At 42.3% G+C, this 18473-nt stretch overlaps 1 protein-coding gene across 3 annotated transcripts in view; it reads right to left on the reverse strand.

Moving 5' to 3' along the window:
• The window catches only part of OSBPL1A (oxysterol binding protein like 1A), a 249901-nt gene that overhangs the window by 97153 nt on the left and 134275 nt on the right, over nucleotides 1-18473 (reverse strand). For 2 of the 3 annotated variants that reach the window (XM_073550826.1, XM_073550827.1), the window contains 2 exons: nucleotides 15614-15695; nucleotides 11270-11376 (listed from right to left, as the gene is read on the reverse strand). In XM_073550826.1, the coding sequence (XP_073406927.1) occupies nucleotides 11270-11376; nucleotides 15614-15695 (189 nt within the window). Of the gene's footprint in view, nucleotides 1-9928; nucleotides 10081-11269; nucleotides 11377-15613; nucleotides 15696-18473 lie in introns of those variants that run through there. The other variant, XM_073550828.1, reaches the window with a different exon arrangement.

The following is an 18473-nucleotide window of genomic DNA, read 5'->3' on the forward strand; positions in this document are numbered from 1 at the left end:
CCATTGTTTTGATGTGTTCACTTACGGGGAACACTACCTGTTTCCGGGCCACGAGTCCACCAAACATTAAGTCCTGTCTGGACTGTGGTTTAGGGACTTCCTCTATTTGCATAGTATTTCTGACTGCCTGGACCAGCTCGTCCGTGTCCTCCAGTCTGAACAGGTACTTCCTGCTCTGATCCTGTCTATCCCCCGGGATCTCGCCTTCTTCCTCCTGGTCTGAATCCCGGAAGTCGGACTCCTCGCTAGGGCTTGCTTCCGACACTGGGTCTGCTTCCCACCTTGGACGCTTGCGACTTGGCCCTGGGCTGGGGGACTGACGCCGCGTGAGGCCGGCAGTAGAGGCCTGAACTTCCTCCCTTATCAGCAATCTCATTTCGGAAAGGAGGGATGGCTGTTCCTCGCCTATGACCCTTGAGGTACAGGGTCCGCATAGGGTCTTGCTATAGGTGTCTGGCAGCTTTACCCTGCATACGGGGCATCGGACCGATTTGGAGGTGGCTTTTGCCGGGTCCTTCACCGAGGGGCATTCTGCCGGGGTTCCCTTCTCCTAATAATACAGAAGGGGCACCTACTCAGATCTGGGCTGTGGGGATGGGTGGGGGAGGGTGGTCTGTGCTCTGCGCACTTACCCCTCCGCCTGCTGGAGCGTTGCCTTCCATTCTGGCACGATTCTGCCGAGCGCTGTGGATCTCAGGAGCGCGCGCCCGGGATTCAAAAGCCGGCGTCTGACGTCACCGGATGTGATGCACGACCTCCGCGATAGGCCGCCTCCTCCACTTCCTGCCCTGGCTTCTGCGCGCGACCGCGCTCTGCTTCTCCCCCGGTGCCTGCTCAGACCGCTGCTTGCAGGGAACCGCCCCCCCCCCGCCTGCTATGGCGGTCTGTTGGCGCCTTCCAGCGCTGACCCCGCCGTTGGAGCCATCCTGCGGGTGCCTGGCCCGCCGTCTGCAGGGGCCCGCCTGTCATGGCGCTGCTGCGCCCATCCTTCTGCTCATGCCCGCTCGGCCAGCCGCCTGCGGGGAGCCGACCCTCGCCTGCTATGGCGGTGCGTCCTGGAGCCGAGAGCCTCCCACAGGGAGGAACGGCTCCCTCCAGGAGCGTCGTCCTGCTCCTGGCCTTTGGAGCAGAGGGACTCCCCCATCGGAGAGTTTCGGCCCCGGGACCTCTTGACAGGGGAAGGCTTGGACTGGCCGCACGATCCCCTGAGCCCCTCCGGTAAGTCTCTTGTGTGTCCCTCCTTGCAGGGACAGGAAAAACACTGAGGGAGAGGGGGTGGGACATGACCTTTTAACCTCGTGTGTTTTCCTGTCCCTGTAAGGAGGAGGAGGACGTCCTCCATGGTGCTGTCAGGTGGACGTCCTGGAAAATAAGCCCTTACATGGCCATATTGATGGAAAAATAAAAAAAAAAAAGTTAGGGCTCTGGGAAAGGAGGGGAGTGAAAATCGAAAACCAAAAAAAAAAAAAAAAAACACTTCGGGGGTTAAGGGGTTAAACTATGCAAACTGCCTCTTCAGAGAGAAAAAAAAACTTGAATCCTATTGCCATCTATTAGAAGTTGCAATCCTAAAAGTCAATATCAACCCTTTAACGGACATTGCCAAATGTTTTCAGATAAAAGCCAAACCATAATCTAATTTGCACACACGTTTCAGAGTTGCCCATCCTCAGTACAGAGCAAGAGATCTGATTTGGTTTACTGAGAGGCCTCAAACTGGTGTCTAATGGGTAATGTCTCTCCTTGCCGAGAGTGACATGCCAGTGGAAGGTTAATATTGACCTTTAGGATTGCTACTTCCAATAGCTGGCACTAGAGTTCAAGTCCTCTTTCTCAATGAAGAGGCAATTTGCCAAGTTATGGCTAAGTTCACACTTACGTACCGGGGCTCTGCGGATGGCTGTGTACTTCCTCCCTGAAGCTCCGCCCACTTACACACTTCCATCTTTAACACTGGGTACGCAAGACATGCGGATGCGGCGTTTTGACGTGCCCGCCGACCGCACAGGAATGCAACTTGTTAAAGAAGCATTGTATGGCCTATGTGTCTCCTTACACTGGCACGTTACTCTCCACAAGGAGATACAGGTGCTTCCCACTTAATCAGAATATCAAAAAGTTAAATTTCAGTTCTTCAATACAAAAAGTGAAACTTGTATATTATGTAGAGTCATTACAGAGTGATCTATTTCAAGTCTTTATTTCTGTTAATGTTGATGATTAAGGCTTACAGCCAATGGAAACCACAAGAGTCATTATCTCAGTAAATCAGAAAACTTTATAACACCAGCTTGAAAAAATGATTTTACGTTGTATGGAGAAGAACAAAAGGGATGGCACTCACAGTTCTGAAGTAGTGAATTTCTTTCAAGGTAAAAAGCATAAGCTCGGGAGAGGTGTGTGAACTGTGGACAACGGCCGTTTCACACCAACTGCGCTTCAACGGGTCCGAGGAGGTCTGTGTTGACTTTGGTCTTGATAAAACACAGTGGACCTACACTAGCAGATGACATGGCTCCCCAAACCATCACTGATTGTGGAAACTTCACACTAGGCCTGAAGCAGCTTGGATTGTGTGCCTCTCCACTCTTCCTCCAGACTCTGGGACCTTGATTTCCAAATGAAATGCAAAATTTACTTTAATCTGAAAACACCTTGGACCACTGAGCAACAGTCCAGTTCTTTTTCTCCTTGGCCCAGGTAAGACGCTTCGGGTGTTGTCTATTGGTCATGAGTGGCTTGACACAAGGAATGTGACACTTGTAGCCCATGTCCTGGATACGTCTGTGTGTGGTGGCTCTTGAAGCAATGACTCCAGCAGCAGTCCACTCCTTGTGAATCTCCCAATTTTTGACTGACCTTTTCTTAAGAATCCTTTTAAGGCTACAGTTTTCCCGGTTGCTTGTGCACCTTTTTATACCACACTTTTTCCTTCCACTCAACTTTCCATTAATATGCTTGGATACAGCACTCTGAACAGCCAGCTTCTTTAGCAATGACCTTTAGTGGAGAGTGTCAGTGACTGCCTTCTGGACATGTCAAGTCAGCAGTCTTCCCCATGATTGTGGAGCCTACTAAAACAGACTAAGGGACCTCTTAAAATGCTTAAGAAGCCTTTGCAGGTGTTTTTTTTGTTAATTATTCTAATTTACTGAGATAACGACTTGTCTTTCACTGGCTTTAAGCCGTAATCATCAACTTTAACAGAAATTAAGACTTGAAATAGATCACTCTGTATCCAATGACTCAATATGAGTTTTACTTTTTGTATTGATGAACTGAAATAAATTTACTTTTTGATGATATTCTAATTTTGTCAGAAGCACTTTACTTTTTAACAAAGCTAAGAACATTGCCTTATTGCTTGGACATAACCATTGTTTTAAACTGCCGAACTACAGTCCTACGACATACCAATTATAATCAGTAAAAGCAATTTAAACTTGGAATTGAATTAATAAGTTATGTATATTTTATGTCTTTTTCTGTGACCTCTCTCACCTGCATCCATGCTTTTCATTGGAAATAGACATCTATATAGGGTAAGACACCAATATTCCACTTTATACAATAAACTGACAAGTATGGGTATGGCACTCCTAGATACCAGCAAATGTCCAGTGTTCACCCAGCTAGAAGGTCCACTACCATAGGCTATTATGGAGCAGTAGTGTAACATGGTTTGCTGTGCAGAAACCACCAGATCTGTTATCTACCGGTTTGCCTATTCTAGGAGGTTACTAGGTAGGACCCTTCTGCCTACATGATGAACATGTCTCAATTCTATGTAGTAAAGAACTGTAGACTTAAAAATAGACTGATCAGCATTCTGCAATAATTCTGTATACAGAGCCAGGGGATGACCTGTTCGGTCCCAAATAATTCATTATTTATGAAAAATGTATTTTTTTTATTTCAGAACATCTTTATAAATGTTTATGTAGTTAGTTACATATATGGTTAATTCATTGCTAGACGTAGGCAAATGAAATACATAAAGACAAGACTTGGTGATCTGAGCATTTACAGTGCGCATCATAACATAAGAAAGCTACCGTAATTGCCAGTCATCTGCCTCTATCATCAATGCCTGAATGAATGTAGCCTAATTAGAGAACCGTATATAATCTGCATCACAGCATTTCGTTTCAATGCTCAGATTATGAAGCATTGTACAATTAACAAATTGCAAGGGAAGTTTTCTTTCTTAATTGCATTGGTCATGGGTCATGGGCACATACAAGGTACCCCAACTCATAAGACCTGTGTAAATTGCCCACCACAATCAGGCTAAAGAGGAAGGCAACGTAAGAGAATACGTTAGTTAAAAATATAAAAAGGTTATTGAGAGCCAGTCACTTATCGGATGGCCAGAGGCGTTACTGACGTGCCTTCTAGTAGTCTCAGGTGTGGCCTGCAAGTATTGTGCACCGGTCCAATTAGAATATGAGGCACGCACGAGGCCTCTAGGACGTGCGCAATACTTGTAGATACTTGGTAAGTGGATGATGGGTGCTACATCAGAGGCAGGTTTCACCTCCCTATGTGGAAACAGGCACTAGCTAGCCACTTTATTCTGCACCATCTGCTCTAAATGGCCACTGCCATTAGGAAATACCATGGCAATATAGGGGTGTATTTGGCCTACAACGTTTACTTTGTGGTGTGTGTTTATGTAGCAGCAACTTCGCTGCAGGGGTTCAACGTTTCCTAGTAGAAAGTTGCCAGGGCACAGCTCCCCCTCCTTTGATCGTGCCTCCTGCATGAAGGTGAGCAGTAGCATATCTTACCACCATAGCTATGGCAGAGATGAAGCCTTTGTGTGCCCCCCAGCCCCCTTGATGACAGGTCAACCCATGATTGTCTTGCGTTTGGACAACAGAGGTACTTCTCCTCTGTAATAAGCATGGAGATCCTGCAGTTGATACTGATCACTGCACAGCAGGGATAGGCGTCATCACTGATCCTGCCCATTAGAGGGGGTGCCGACCGTTTTAGATGGCATAGTCTGCGCCCACTAGCTTCATCAGACTTAAATTTGAGGAGTTCCTAGCACAAATGGATAAGAGTTGAAAATATTTACATCCATATCAGAGAAAGGGTTACCTGCCAACATATGGTGGCCAAAATGTTAAGCATTTATAGTTTATAAATTACAAGTCACAGGTGGCAAATGGCAACAGTTTATTCTTAGGTGTGCCCAATACATTCAGAGTACCCCCTTGGTTCATATTCGTCATCTTCTGCATAGTAAAGGAGTCAGGATCTGTTCCCATCTTGTTACACTAGCACGGTCACCGTATGCGCAAATTTTGTCCATAGAGTCACATGTACCCAGGATATGACAACAGAGTGTACACCTGTGGCATATGCCATGCTCGTAGGCATGACATACCTTTCTGACACAATGGAAACACACAAAAATAAGATAAGAACTAGCAGTAGTCAATATTGTATTTTATTTACTAAAGCTTAGCCATACTGCTTACTTTACTTGCAAACACTGTAAAATCCAGCTATCCACATAGATGCAGCCTATGTGGATAGCCTGTGCTCACTTAAAATGGGGTTGTCTCATAAGCGGATGTATAGAGAGGCTAAGATGACCCTGTGTTAGATGCAAACAAAGAGCTTCACTCATATCTACATGGAAAACTATTTGTATAAAAAAAGGCATGCAATACCGCATTTAACCTGTAGTGGCTGCTGCAGGGGAAACGCATGGCTGACTGTAGAGGATCGAGTCAGCATCAATCCCTTAAAAATCTATTCTATAGAAAAATGGTAAATTTAATGCTAATGTAAAAAATTAAGTAAAAATAAAAGTTGACGCTTATGATAGCTCTATTTTGGGTAAACTATTCATAAAGCCGCTTGGTCTCCATTTTCAGCATTACATAATAACGGGACGTAATATATTAGGCCTGTCAAACACATTGCTAAAAGGACAACGTTAATTAGCCAGCTACATGAAATGCTTTGGGTTCCATTCAGGAATTACTATTGTATACTTCAATAGTCCCACTCATGACTTCCACCCACCAGTAATGGAAGATGTTCTGCACAACAACAAAAGTCTCAGTATACTGAGGCAAGTAATGCACACAATGCTGTCAAACGCTGTACAAAACCGGCATTGTATCTGTATTTATGCGATTTACCATGTAGCGCCTAACATAATGAAGCATTTTAACAGCTAGTGCCGAGAGCCACCAAGCACCGTAATTATCAATGTAAAGGAAAAAAAAAAAAAAAAAAAAGTCATATGTTCCAAAAAAAAAAAAAAAAAAAAAAAAAAAAAAAAAGGAGGATGTTAGACAAATTTTTCTACAGTTAAATAGGTCAGCGCACTAAAAAGGAAGAAAAAAAAAACAGCAATGAAAGTTACAGCAAATATTCTATGACAAAAAAAAAATATTGTGCAAAAACTGCCACCAAAGATGGCACGTAGGAAATTCTACTCACAAATAATAAATACAATGCAGGATAAAACACTTACAGTAATTTCCTGGAAACTACAGCATGTTAACACACAGGGCCCAAGTCATCATTTGTTTTTTTTTTTCTCTTTTTTTGAGTTGGTAGAATTTGTGGAAAAATAATCAAAATAGACATTTTTTGATGAAATGGCGCAAATTTAAGGTGGTCTCATAGTTTGCGCTACTTTTTACTTTATACTGGAGCAAAAAAGAGCAATCATTTCAACCCCTGCGGAACAGGCCGGTTTTTTTCATTTCTTCCTCCCCCTTCTTCCAAGAGCTATAATTTTTCCTATTCTTGTTAATATAGCTGCATGAGAGCTTGTTTATTGTGAAAAGAGTTGCATTTTTGAATGACAGTATGACATTTATTTTACAATATTGTGCACTGAAAACCACAAATATTACAAGTAGGGTGACATTGTAAAAAAAAAAAAAAAAAAAGCAATTCTGCCATTGTCTTTTTACGTTTTGTTTTTATGGCACTCATTGTGCAGTAAAATAATTCAGCCAAAATCATTTTCCAGGTCAGTACAATTACGGCAATACTAAAGTTTAGATTTTAGTAGGGGGGAAAAAAATTATACATTTGTTTGTGTCTCTATTTTCTGAGACTTATAACTGTTACTTTTTGGATGATGGAGGACTTTTTTTAGCGTGCCGAACTGTAGTTTTTAACTATACCATTTTCAGGGTAGGTGTGATATTTTGATCACTGCTGCATTCTACAATGAGAGTAAAAAGGCAAAACTGGCATTTTATTTTTAATTTGCTTTAAGAATTCAGCATATATTTTAAATAATATTGGTCTATAAAAGATTGGTCTATGGAATATAAATTTTTTTTGTTTGGAAAAAAATGGTAAGAGATTTAAACTTTATTTTTAGTTCCTATGGATGACTTTAACCTGTGGTCATTTGATCAACTATACCAGTGGTCCTCATCCTTTCCTGCCTTGAGAGCCACATTCAGCTCAGAGATTGTCGCGAGCCACATCGAGCACTGCTCCACCTCACATTAGTACCACCCAGAGCCCTCCATATATCAGTATAGTGACAGAACACTTCCCCACAGAAAGCACACCAAAACCTTGCGTCTTGGTCCCTTATAGGCCTGTTTCACATTTCCGTTTTTGACAGTCAAAATCTGCCACTTTTACAAAAAAACGGATCCGATCCTTTTTGGGCAGATCCGTTTTTTTCCTCCATAGATTTGCATTACCGGTGGATTGTGACTGATGGTCGTCCGTCGCATCCGTTTGACGGATCTGTTAGAATTGTAGCGTCTCCCGGGCGGAGGAGACTGACTCAAACTTTTTTTTTGAGCGACGGACCGCTATTTTCAAATGGGCATGCCCATCAGATTTGCTCTGCCAAGCATTTTAACCCTGAATAGCGTTCTTGAAACGCCGTACAGAAAGAAAGACTCACTCTCCTTTCCAGACCACGGTTGCTTTAAATTTCATCCACTTGCCGGCTGCAACGGATCCGTATAAAAAAGGATCCAGTGGCATCTGTTTGGCCCATGACAGAAACGGATCCGTTTTTTTACAACTCTGGCGGATTTGGACTGACATGAAAAGACGGAAATGTGAAACAGGCCATAAGCAGTATACTTCCAGCCAAAGCTTACTACGGTCCCACCATTTGGTATTCTTGCATCAAACACACTCCCACCACAGTATTGGCATCCAGTTTCGAGCACCAGTCACTGGCAGTTTCATCTCATCTCCAGCTTACCATATTTAGCTCTTCTTTAAATTTTTCTTTTTTCGTGATGGACTATTCTCCAAAGTCACCATCTAGCCGTTTGCTAGACCTTGTGCTAATGCACCAAGCTTGTAGACTACTGTGAGCCACACATCATGGCCTGTGAGCCACACTTGGCTCCTGAGCTACAGGTTGGGGAATAACTGGCCTACACTATATATGGCAATACCATTACATTGCAGTACATAGTATAATTGATCTACTTCAAAGCTCAGTCTAAAAGACCATGACAAGGGGCCTTCAGTGTCCGGTAACCAAGAGGCAGTGATGGAGCCATGAGCTGGTCTCCGGTTGCAATGATAACCCATCAAACCGCTGCTATCGTGTCGCTTGGAGCTAACGATCACACAATTTATATGCCGCTATTGACAGCGGAATTTAACAATTAAAACGACAGCGATCACATCTTGCACCCATTCTTGCCATGACGAGTCTGATGCCAGGCTATTACAGCCAGGATATGTTGTGTATGGTGCAGGCACCGTTCACGTGGCCACTTTAAACAGGTGCCCCATGACAGTGACGTACGTGTATTTCAGGGTACATGAAGGGGTTACTAAAATGTAACTTGACAGCCTTCAGCTGGGAAACAAAAATTATTCAAGTACAATATTGCACACATTTTGCACAATTTCAAAAAGTCTGAAACAATAAATTAAGCTAAAACATCTGGATATTTAAAACCAACCCTGTAATAGCAGGGGGAAAAAACACTGGAGAGTGAAAAAAAGGGCACAATTTAAAATTAGGCAGAAAATGAAAAGAAAAAAAAAACAAAACACAAAAGCAATTACTAATCGACCTGAAGTATTTGGCCGCCTTGAATCCATGTCAGTGATAACGCAAAGCAGAACACCATACTGTACATGAAAATGAATACTATAAAAACACTTGACAATTTTGGGCAAAATATTTCAGAAGTGAATATTAATTTTCTAACAGATCCAAGCTTGCAACGATGACAACTACAAGGTAAATGGGCTTCTAACACTGTAAAGTGACAAGCTCCGCTCGGCAGCACCTATAGTGCACATACACATCTCACTTGTGATCATATGGTGTTTTCTTAGTAGAGTTCTTTGTCATTTGGTAAAAATCCCCTCCATCCATATTCACAGGTTCATGCACCAGTGTGAAGACAGATCTTCTTGTAAATCACACATCTTCGGAAAAGCTCCTGTTAACCCTTGTGTGCCGAGGTCCTAAACACCCGCTGATTACGTCCTTTTGTGTATACATATCTAATAACAGTTTATGAATATTTTGATTAATTTATGCATTCTGCTAAATCAAGGTCAGAAGTGCACACTTAGCACGTGTGACAGCATACAGTAGTCATCAGGGCTAATCCACATAGATCATCCCTAAAAGCCTTTCCACAGGTGCAGACAGGGCTACAGGCACGGCTGTATACAGTATACTTGGATGAGTCATACTGTGAAGGACCCTTTGTAGATACGATTTTCTAAGACAGCAGGCAAACTAGTATCAGATCAGAGATCACCACAAGGTCCTTCATTATAAAGAGTCAAAACAAAACAAGTACATAATAATTCCATTATGAAGTCCTCTGCCAGATACAACTGCAGGATAGCGCTGATCCCAGCAGTACATGCCGACTATACAGCACAAGCTCTTGCATCCATAGAGGCAGACACAGCAGTGCATAGAACACCTTACCTCTCTGGTGGGATCTTCACTTTCTCGTCGATTCCTCCTCCCGTACCGTTTCCCCAGCAGAATCCTATGCACCACTATGCTGGCCAGCAATCTCCCTCCCTAATCCTCATCTCAGCACAAAAATCCCTTGCACAGAGCACAAGCAGCTGCAGGAGAAGGCAGCACAGTGTTCTCTGCTGCCAGCAAATCTTTACATGTAAGCAAATCTGCCATTGGCCACACGGCACGACTTCTATTGGCTCCTTCTGCCCTCTGCAATTCTGCTTATTCCCTCAGTTAACACCTGGGATAAGACGCCTGTTCAGTCTGGTGTACGCTACATTTCACGCTCCTCTATGTGGAAAACCAAGACAAATATTTAAAGGGGTATTCCCATCTCCGAGATCCTATCCCAATATGTAGCAGATGTAATAATAACCTTTATTGAGAAAAATTCATTAAGAAAAAAAATCTTTTTAAAAAATCAAATCAGAAAATACTCCACCTTCAGGACATGTAAACACCTCTGAATATGCTTATTGTAACAAATTATGCTGATATACTTCTATGTACACTTAAATACCTGTAGGTAAGGGTATAGTAAGATAATACATGCTCAAAAATCAAATTATCCCCACATAATGGTATTTAGCCCATAAATGGCTTAAATGCAATGAGTCCACAACAAATCATTGCTTATTCACTGGGTTCCTATAAAGCCTTACGTAACAGTGGCCTTTCCTTAAACTGGCTTAAAGCCTAGTGCCAAAGCACTTTGTGCAATGGTAAAGTGCAACATTTGATGAGTGATCCCAAATCTTTGTTTAAACTGGCCAAAAGCCTAGTACAAAAATATCCCATGTAATGCTAAAGTGCATAGTGCTCAAGTAAAGAGATAGGACACTGAACAGAAAGTGGAGACAGAGCAGTATTAAATATTTACAAAAGGTGAAGTCATAACAAGTTGGTGTAGTCCAGGCCCTGACGCGCGTTTTGCATTTAAGCTTCTTCCTGGGTGGGGTCTGTGTAGTAGGGGTAGGTGTACATTGGTCTATTATATCATGCTCTGTCTCCACCATGTGATTTTTCAGTTTGTCTTTTTTAATAAATTTTCAAAAAGTTCAACATTTCTGTTTTTTTTCCCCAGTCAAGATAGGGTGCAGAGTGTACATTAATGAGAAAAAAAATGAACTTTTTTGAATTTACCAAATGGCTGTAATGAAACAAAGAGTGAAAAATTTAAAGGGGTCTGGTCTGAATACTTTCCAAGACCCACTGTACATACATTGTATGAGAAGCACAAACTGCTCTACTCAATTATACGGAGCAATTACAGAAAGGATTAATACAAAGTACACAGACCTTTTCATGCCGGGTAAAAAGAAGTAGACAGTCCGCTAGAGCTCTGCAGGTATCTTTGGAGGCAATTGATATGTTTCTCATCTGTTGCAGGGTAACTGCATCGATATCTGAAAAACACAAATGATAATTATAGACATGAGGAAAAAGGCAGAGAGAAAGAGGGATGAGAAAAATGGAGGACAGAGGAAATCCAAACAGAGAATGAAAGACAAAAATGGTGTGTGTGTTTAATAAAAACATATATTATTTTTTTTCAACACATTATATTTGTTATTTTCGGTGTTTCCTGCCCAGCTGTTAATACCTTGTAAATAGTACATGCGGTACATGTGATTTGCATTAGCCTGCTTGTCCCACTGTCTGCTCCGTCTGTGGCAGCATACACTGTGGTTCTGGTTTCTATCCATGAACCGGGCCAATGAGTTGTTGGGCCCTCCTACAGTGTTGGCTCTATAGTGCCGCTACAGTACATTTATATGTTTTTGCTTTATGTGAGTGCAGGGTCTGATTTTTAGCTTTTTATTATCTAAATTCCACTGGTAAAATGCTGATGGCGTTTGATTAGTTATAGGCAATTGGTTCATGTTTCCCATTATCAGGGCTAAGCTGCAATACTGGACACATTATGGGAAAAAATGGCATAGTTAGTATAAAATAATGGTCATCTTCCATTATGCGCTGAGGTGCTTGCGTTTCATTGTGCAGGGTCAATATGGGCATGCTTTTCATACAGCACATTGTCTGTAATTTATCACCTCGTTTACAAGTTTAATTTATTAGTGAAGAATTAATAAACTCACAAAGCAGTCACCTACAGACTGTTAATCTGACAACGTATATTTCACTATACCATTCTTCTGTTATAACCGATCCGAGAAGCCAAGTACTTTTGTAAGTCAATCAAATAAAAGGTTTATCTTCAGAGGATTAGGATAGATTTCTCTGCTTAAAGATTGAGGTCATCAATTCACAACCTAGTAAAGCTACTTTTCAGCCAAGCTGTACAGGGCTGTCATAGACGTTGTCCTCAAAATGGTCAGCCCGGCAGCACAGAGGCTACAATAGTACACCAAGAATGCACAGACTGAGGCCTACAAAATGCACAAAGGGGTCTCCATGATGGAAACAAAAGCCCCTTCAATGGTATTTTGCCATTATTTTATCAAATGTTCTCCACCGTTAATGACAAGAGATCGATATCTAATAAAGTATCATCGTCAATAAATCTGTTAAGTCTCCTCAGAAGGCGAGTCACAAGAAAATCACAGAAAGAAAACGTTCTAAGAGTCTTAAGTGTAATGACTGATTGTACAGGATGCCGGTATACAACATGGTGCTTCCCTACAGTTTACTGTTTTGAAAAAGGTCCAGAAACATGGGGAAATGCTAAGGATTAGTAAAATGCACTAGATTAGAAGTGTTTAATATTTTTAAGGCACAAAAGAAAAAAAAAAAAAAAGACAAATAGCCATGTACAGTAAGCTAAACAATAGGAGGTGTACGATAGAGATAGGCCCTACTGCATCAAAAGGATTACACCAGAATTCTGTAATTTTTGAGCAATGATGAGTTACGCAAAAAAAAAAAAAATTGCGATCTTCAGTTTCGCACCAGTTTCCAACAAAATGGACGGAGCTGGAGTGGGATGGGGGCATGACACCACATCTTGTCAAATTCATGACAAGCGGTGACGTCCCTTACGCTAGAAATCTTTCTCAACTCCCTGACTAGAAAGACTTCGGGTGCAGGGCGCGGAGGCATACCTCACTTGTCAGATGCTTTGGATTCATTAAGAGGAGTGCACTTCATGATGAACCAAAAGAGGCCGAATCCAGCACGCCTCCTCATCAATACAGGCCTGAACATATTTGGTCTTGATGAATTCTCATACTGTGTGTGCCACTGAATTTGGTGCAGCTTCTGTTTTGTCTTCACTTATATCAGAACTAGTGCGGGGGACCCGTGTTCACTATCCAGACCAATGGGAGAAGGAGCTAGGTAAAAACATTTCTACTTCTGATTGGCATAAATCGTTCATTCTTACTCACAAATTATCTATATTCACATCCATGAAACTAATTACATGATAGTAAAGCTGTGTTTGTACCATCTGGAGACTATCAATATTCCCTATATCCATTTCTACCATTAAAAAGGGACTATTTAGAGTATTTTTACGTGTGGCAGCACGGTGGCTCAGTGGTTAGCGCTGCAGCCTTGCAGTGCTGGAGTCCTGGGTTCAAATCCTACTAAGGACAACATCTGCAAGGAGCTTGTATATTCGCCCTGTGTTTGCGTGTGTTTCTTCCGGTTTCCTCCCACATTCCAAAGAAATACTGATAGGGAATCTAGATTGTGAGCCCTATCTGGGACAGCAATGATGTGTACAAATTTAGTAAAGCGCTGCGGAATATGTTAGCATTATATAAATAAAGAGATTATTATTCTTATTATTTGTAGCAGCAAGACAGATTATCCCTGGACACTGGAGATCAATCACCATAGCTGAATTTGGACTCGTACTAATATATGAGAGCTTGGTTACCCCGATCATCATTCAGAAATTCATCTTAATTTAGCACTTGGCCAACTTCGCCATTCTAGTGAAATTGAGCCATGGACATCACACTCAGAATATGCAAATACCCCTCCCTATACCTCCCCCTCCTGTGTCGGCCTTTGTGTCCCCCCGATTCTTCCCTATCGGGTCTCGCCATTTGAATACAATTTATTCACACAACATGATACGTTTCAATAATAATTGTTGCACTATGCGATCCCTTTCCAAATAAGTATATGTTGGTTAATATACTATCATTTTGTTGACTGTACCTGTTGTGTAACCTGAGTTTGATTTTGATGTATGTTGAAACATCAATTGTTAATAACTTCAATAAAGAGATATTGAACCATAGACCAGAACTAGTAAATTGACCAGATTTTTGATACCAGGTTTTCTGAGAGATATTTCTCAGAGTTGGGGGAATGGATTTGACTGCTAAAAGGGAACCTGTCATCAGGTTTTTCCTACTCCATCTGAGAGAAGCACATTGTAAGGGCAGAGACCTTGATTCCAGCAATGTATCATTTACCAGGCTACTTATTGCAGTTTTGATAAAATCACTTTTCTCTGCTATAGATCTAGTAGCTCTCTGAACGCTGAGCCCTGTATAACCCCGTCCACAAACCCCGATTGGCAGCTTTCTGTGTTCACTGGGTTATGGTAAATATTTTATACTTTGCTTTGATTATTATTTAGACAATTAAATATACCTATATGTCTGATAATTAAGCATTAGCTTTATAAGTGTTATTCATTAAAGTAATAACAGGGTGTTGTATCGGATATACATAGAGCTGTCTGTTAAGCTTTCCTTCGTTTCTAAAAGTATATTAAACTGGACGGAGCCAATTTCAAGGAATTCAGCAGAAACCATAATTTACGACTGTTATTCTTCTTATTATTTTATCTTCTTTCTTAGGTAATGTATTAAGCCATTCACCCTTTACCTTTGGGGTTGTAATAAAAACTTGTGACTAGGCATCTAAGATTCAGACAAGCCTGTTACACTGACAGACACTAGTTGTGTGCCCTTGTGTCTCTGATCTATCGACTCCCTGACAAATGTGTGAAACCTTTTGAGTATCTCCTAAAGCTTTCCATATAGAAGGTTTCCACATCAACCGTGCATTTGCGGAAAGCTTACAATCAGTAGCAGTGGAAGTGCTCTCCTGTCATTTAGTGATAAAATGGCATTAAAACCTGTTGACAGATTCCCTTTAAGAATTCCACTAGTATTACATATCCATTCTAAAGCTCCATTCACACAGCGAAATGTCTTACTTGATAAATATAATGCTACAGGTTATGATAGGACACTGATCCACAGAAGTAGTCTGATTGCCGTATCTGGAGCCTGTAAGGAAATTTGCCCTAATATGGGGCAGTGAGCGTCTGCCTCATGGGGTTTTTTTACTTTCTCTGGATCAACAGGTTAATGTATAGGTTAAACTCTATGAAATTGGGGCTTATTTCAAACTTAAAACGTGAAAAGAACACATGCAGTCTCATGATCAGTGGGGATACCAGCTGTCAGACCTCCAACGCTCATACCTGTAAATAGGTGATAGTTGTTTGTGGAATAACGTCGAACGTGCAGTACATCGCCCAGAAACATGATTAATGTATGGTGGAAATGCCTAGTCTTTTTTAAAAACATGTGGGAATATATTTGAGTACACACTTTTTTTACACACGTTTGTCGCCATACTGACATCCTTTACTGAATATTCATGAAAAGCCCATCTATTCTCATTATATATGCAGCACAGACTTGGTCTTACCTTTGGAATCCTCTGAAGTCCCTGAAGCGCTGAGAAATGTGGAGATTTCTTCATCCAGTCTCCGATGACTGAGCCCAGCATTCTGTATAAAGATATCATTTAACCAAATTTGAAATTTTTTTTATTCTGCGTTTCATTCAAATGCCGAATAAACTTGATAAAGAAAAGACAAAAGATTAATTTTGCATAACAGGCGCTCTATTTTAATGCTAATGAAAGAAAAAAAATCAACCTGTGACGCATTTTCAATCTCATTGTGTATCTTATCCTAAGGGCCCCGTCACACATAGCGACTCACCAGCGATCCAGACAACGATATGAACTTGTCAGAATCGCTGGTGAGTCGCTACATGATCGCTGGTGAGCTGCCAAACAGGCAGCCTCACCAGCGATCAGCACCAGCGACGCCAAACGTGCGCGTCGCTGTGTATGTTAGTTCCCTGCGCGCTGATGCAGGGAGCTGGTAACTAAGGTACACATCGGGTTTCTAAGCGGCGCGCAGCACTTAGAAACCCGATGTGTACCTTGGTTACCAGCTCCCTGCATCACCACGCTGGTAACTAAGGTACACAGAGGGTTTCTAAGCACCGCGCACCGCTAAGAAACCCGACGCTTACCTTGGTTAACAGCTAGCTGATCGCTGGTCGTTGCTCTCCCATCTGCCACACGCAGCGATGCGTGCTGGCCAGCAGGAGACCAACGACCCAAAAAAAGTCCTGACCTTTCATGATCGATCAGCGATACCCGGCAGGGGGGACGGTCGCTGATAGCTGTCACACACAGCGATCTCGCTGGTGAGATCGCTGTTGCGTCACAAAACTTATAGGAAAAGACTGGCCAATGAGGTCATATGCACGAGGCTGTCCCTTGTCTCATCAAAAGATACCAGCTTGTGCTTTTCTGAATCCCAATAGAAGAATAATCCAGGACTAAATTACCTGCCTTTTCTATCCGATCCAGGGTTCAGAGCGATCACTGACGGCTCCGGTCGGCGACTCAACTGCTCCACGTCCACTGGGCAGTACCTCCTCTTCCAGACTTCTCTGCCAATGGGACGTGACTGCCAACGTCATGCTGACTGAAAGCCGGCTTTGCCCAGTTAGGCAGTCATGCTTTAAACAGAGTAGAGTGGAAGAGAAGCCGCTGCTCTGCCAACGGGACATCAGTGGAAGTCAGTCACCGGCAGGAGTGGTCTGTGACCCATCTGTGCCAGCAGAGATCTGCCGCTGGGCAGAACAGGCAGGTTGTTAGCAACAACCTGCCTGTTACTTCTTAAGCAGACAGTAACGGTACACAATGTGTCCACTACGGCTACACTGACCTTTAATATTTTAAGGATTTTGGAGCATTTTATATGACAAAGGGGAAACAAATTATTTCTTATGGAAAATAAACAGCCAAGTCACAGCAGATCCAGCCTGCAATTATCTTATCACATGCTGATCCACTGCTCAAGGTGACACATTTCTCCAGTTTCATTGCATTAATGTTTTAGCACAAAAAGAGTAAATTTAGCTAACTGACGAAAGGAGAAAGGTTTTATTGTTGAGCGCAATGACAAACTGCATGACTCCACATGGAAGATGCCTTTATCTTTAACACAGAAAAGAGAAAGGCTACCTGTAAATGAAGCCTGTGTGACTGCTGGGATATGTAGTCTTACAACAACTGAAGCAGCTTTTCATAATTTCCAGAAAAAAGCAGACTGAAAAGGATGCCTTGGATAAATAAAGGGACTTTGTCACCAGGATTTTGCCACGTAGAGAGCAGCATAATGCAGGGGCAGAGACTAATTCCTAGTGAACCTGCTGCCATGTAAGTCCTCCATATTCATGAGCTGTGTATAACCCCGCCACCGATTGGCAGCTGTGTGTGCACTCTGTATAGGCAGAAAGCTGCCAATCAGAGGAGGGGACAGGGTTATACAGAGATCAGCATTCAGAAAACTGTTAAATCTACAGCAGATAAGAGATTTTCTCAAAACTACATTAAGTGACATCACTGGAATCAGGATCTCTGCCCCTATATCATGCTACTACCAGGTGGCGTTGCTAAAAACCTGGTGACAGATTCCCTTTACATACATCACAGTTAATGAGGGCACAAGTAGTGCTGGCATTGATCTGAGGCGAAAATACACCATCAAGAGATTGATTCTCAATTGAAAAGTAATGTACATTTATTGATATATCAGTATACATTTTTATCTATTGCTGCGTCTCCACATAAATGGCAACAGATTATTAACGGAACAGTTGTGAAAAATTGGTTAACAACTTATAGCTCCCAAACTCTGTCCATTTTACAGCTACCCTGTATGTGTCTCTATTTAAAGGGGTTTTCCACTAAAAAAATGCAATGAAAAAAACACAAGTAACCTAAATTTACTTAATTGGTGGCAAAAACCTGCAACATTGAAAAGTCATCAAAAGCTCATCGTGGGAACGTAGCTTAAAGGGGGTATCAAGGACTTTTACAAAAAAAATGTGCCTAACCACCAACAGGCAGGTAATTGCTAGTTACCTGCCTGTTGTGCCCGGCACCATTCTTCACCAGCTCAGAGGGGTCACAGACTGTTCCTGCTGGGAATTCAGAAGCCTCTGCTGACGTCACTTCTACAGAGCGGAGGCTTCTTTTTCTGCTCTGTTCTGTCGAAGGGGTGTGACCTCCGGTATTCTGATTAACAGCCGGGTCACAAGTGCCTAACTGGGGGAGCGTCCCTTCAGTCAGAATGACGACAGAAGTTCAGCCCCGTCGCGTCAGCAGAGGCAACTGAATCCCCAGCTGGAACGGTAAGTGACCACTCTGTGCCGGGGAAGAACGGCTCTGTGCATAACAGGCAGGTAAGGTGCAATTACCT

Source organism: Dendrobates tinctorius, unplaced genomic scaffold (genome assembly GCF_039654945.1).
Source record: "Dendrobates tinctorius isolate UK_male_01 unplaced genomic scaffold, ASM3965494v1 ptg000171l, whole genome shotgun sequence".
Classification (NCBI taxonomy): domain Eukaryota; kingdom Metazoa; phylum Chordata; class Amphibia; order Anura; family Dendrobatidae; genus Dendrobates; species Dendrobates tinctorius.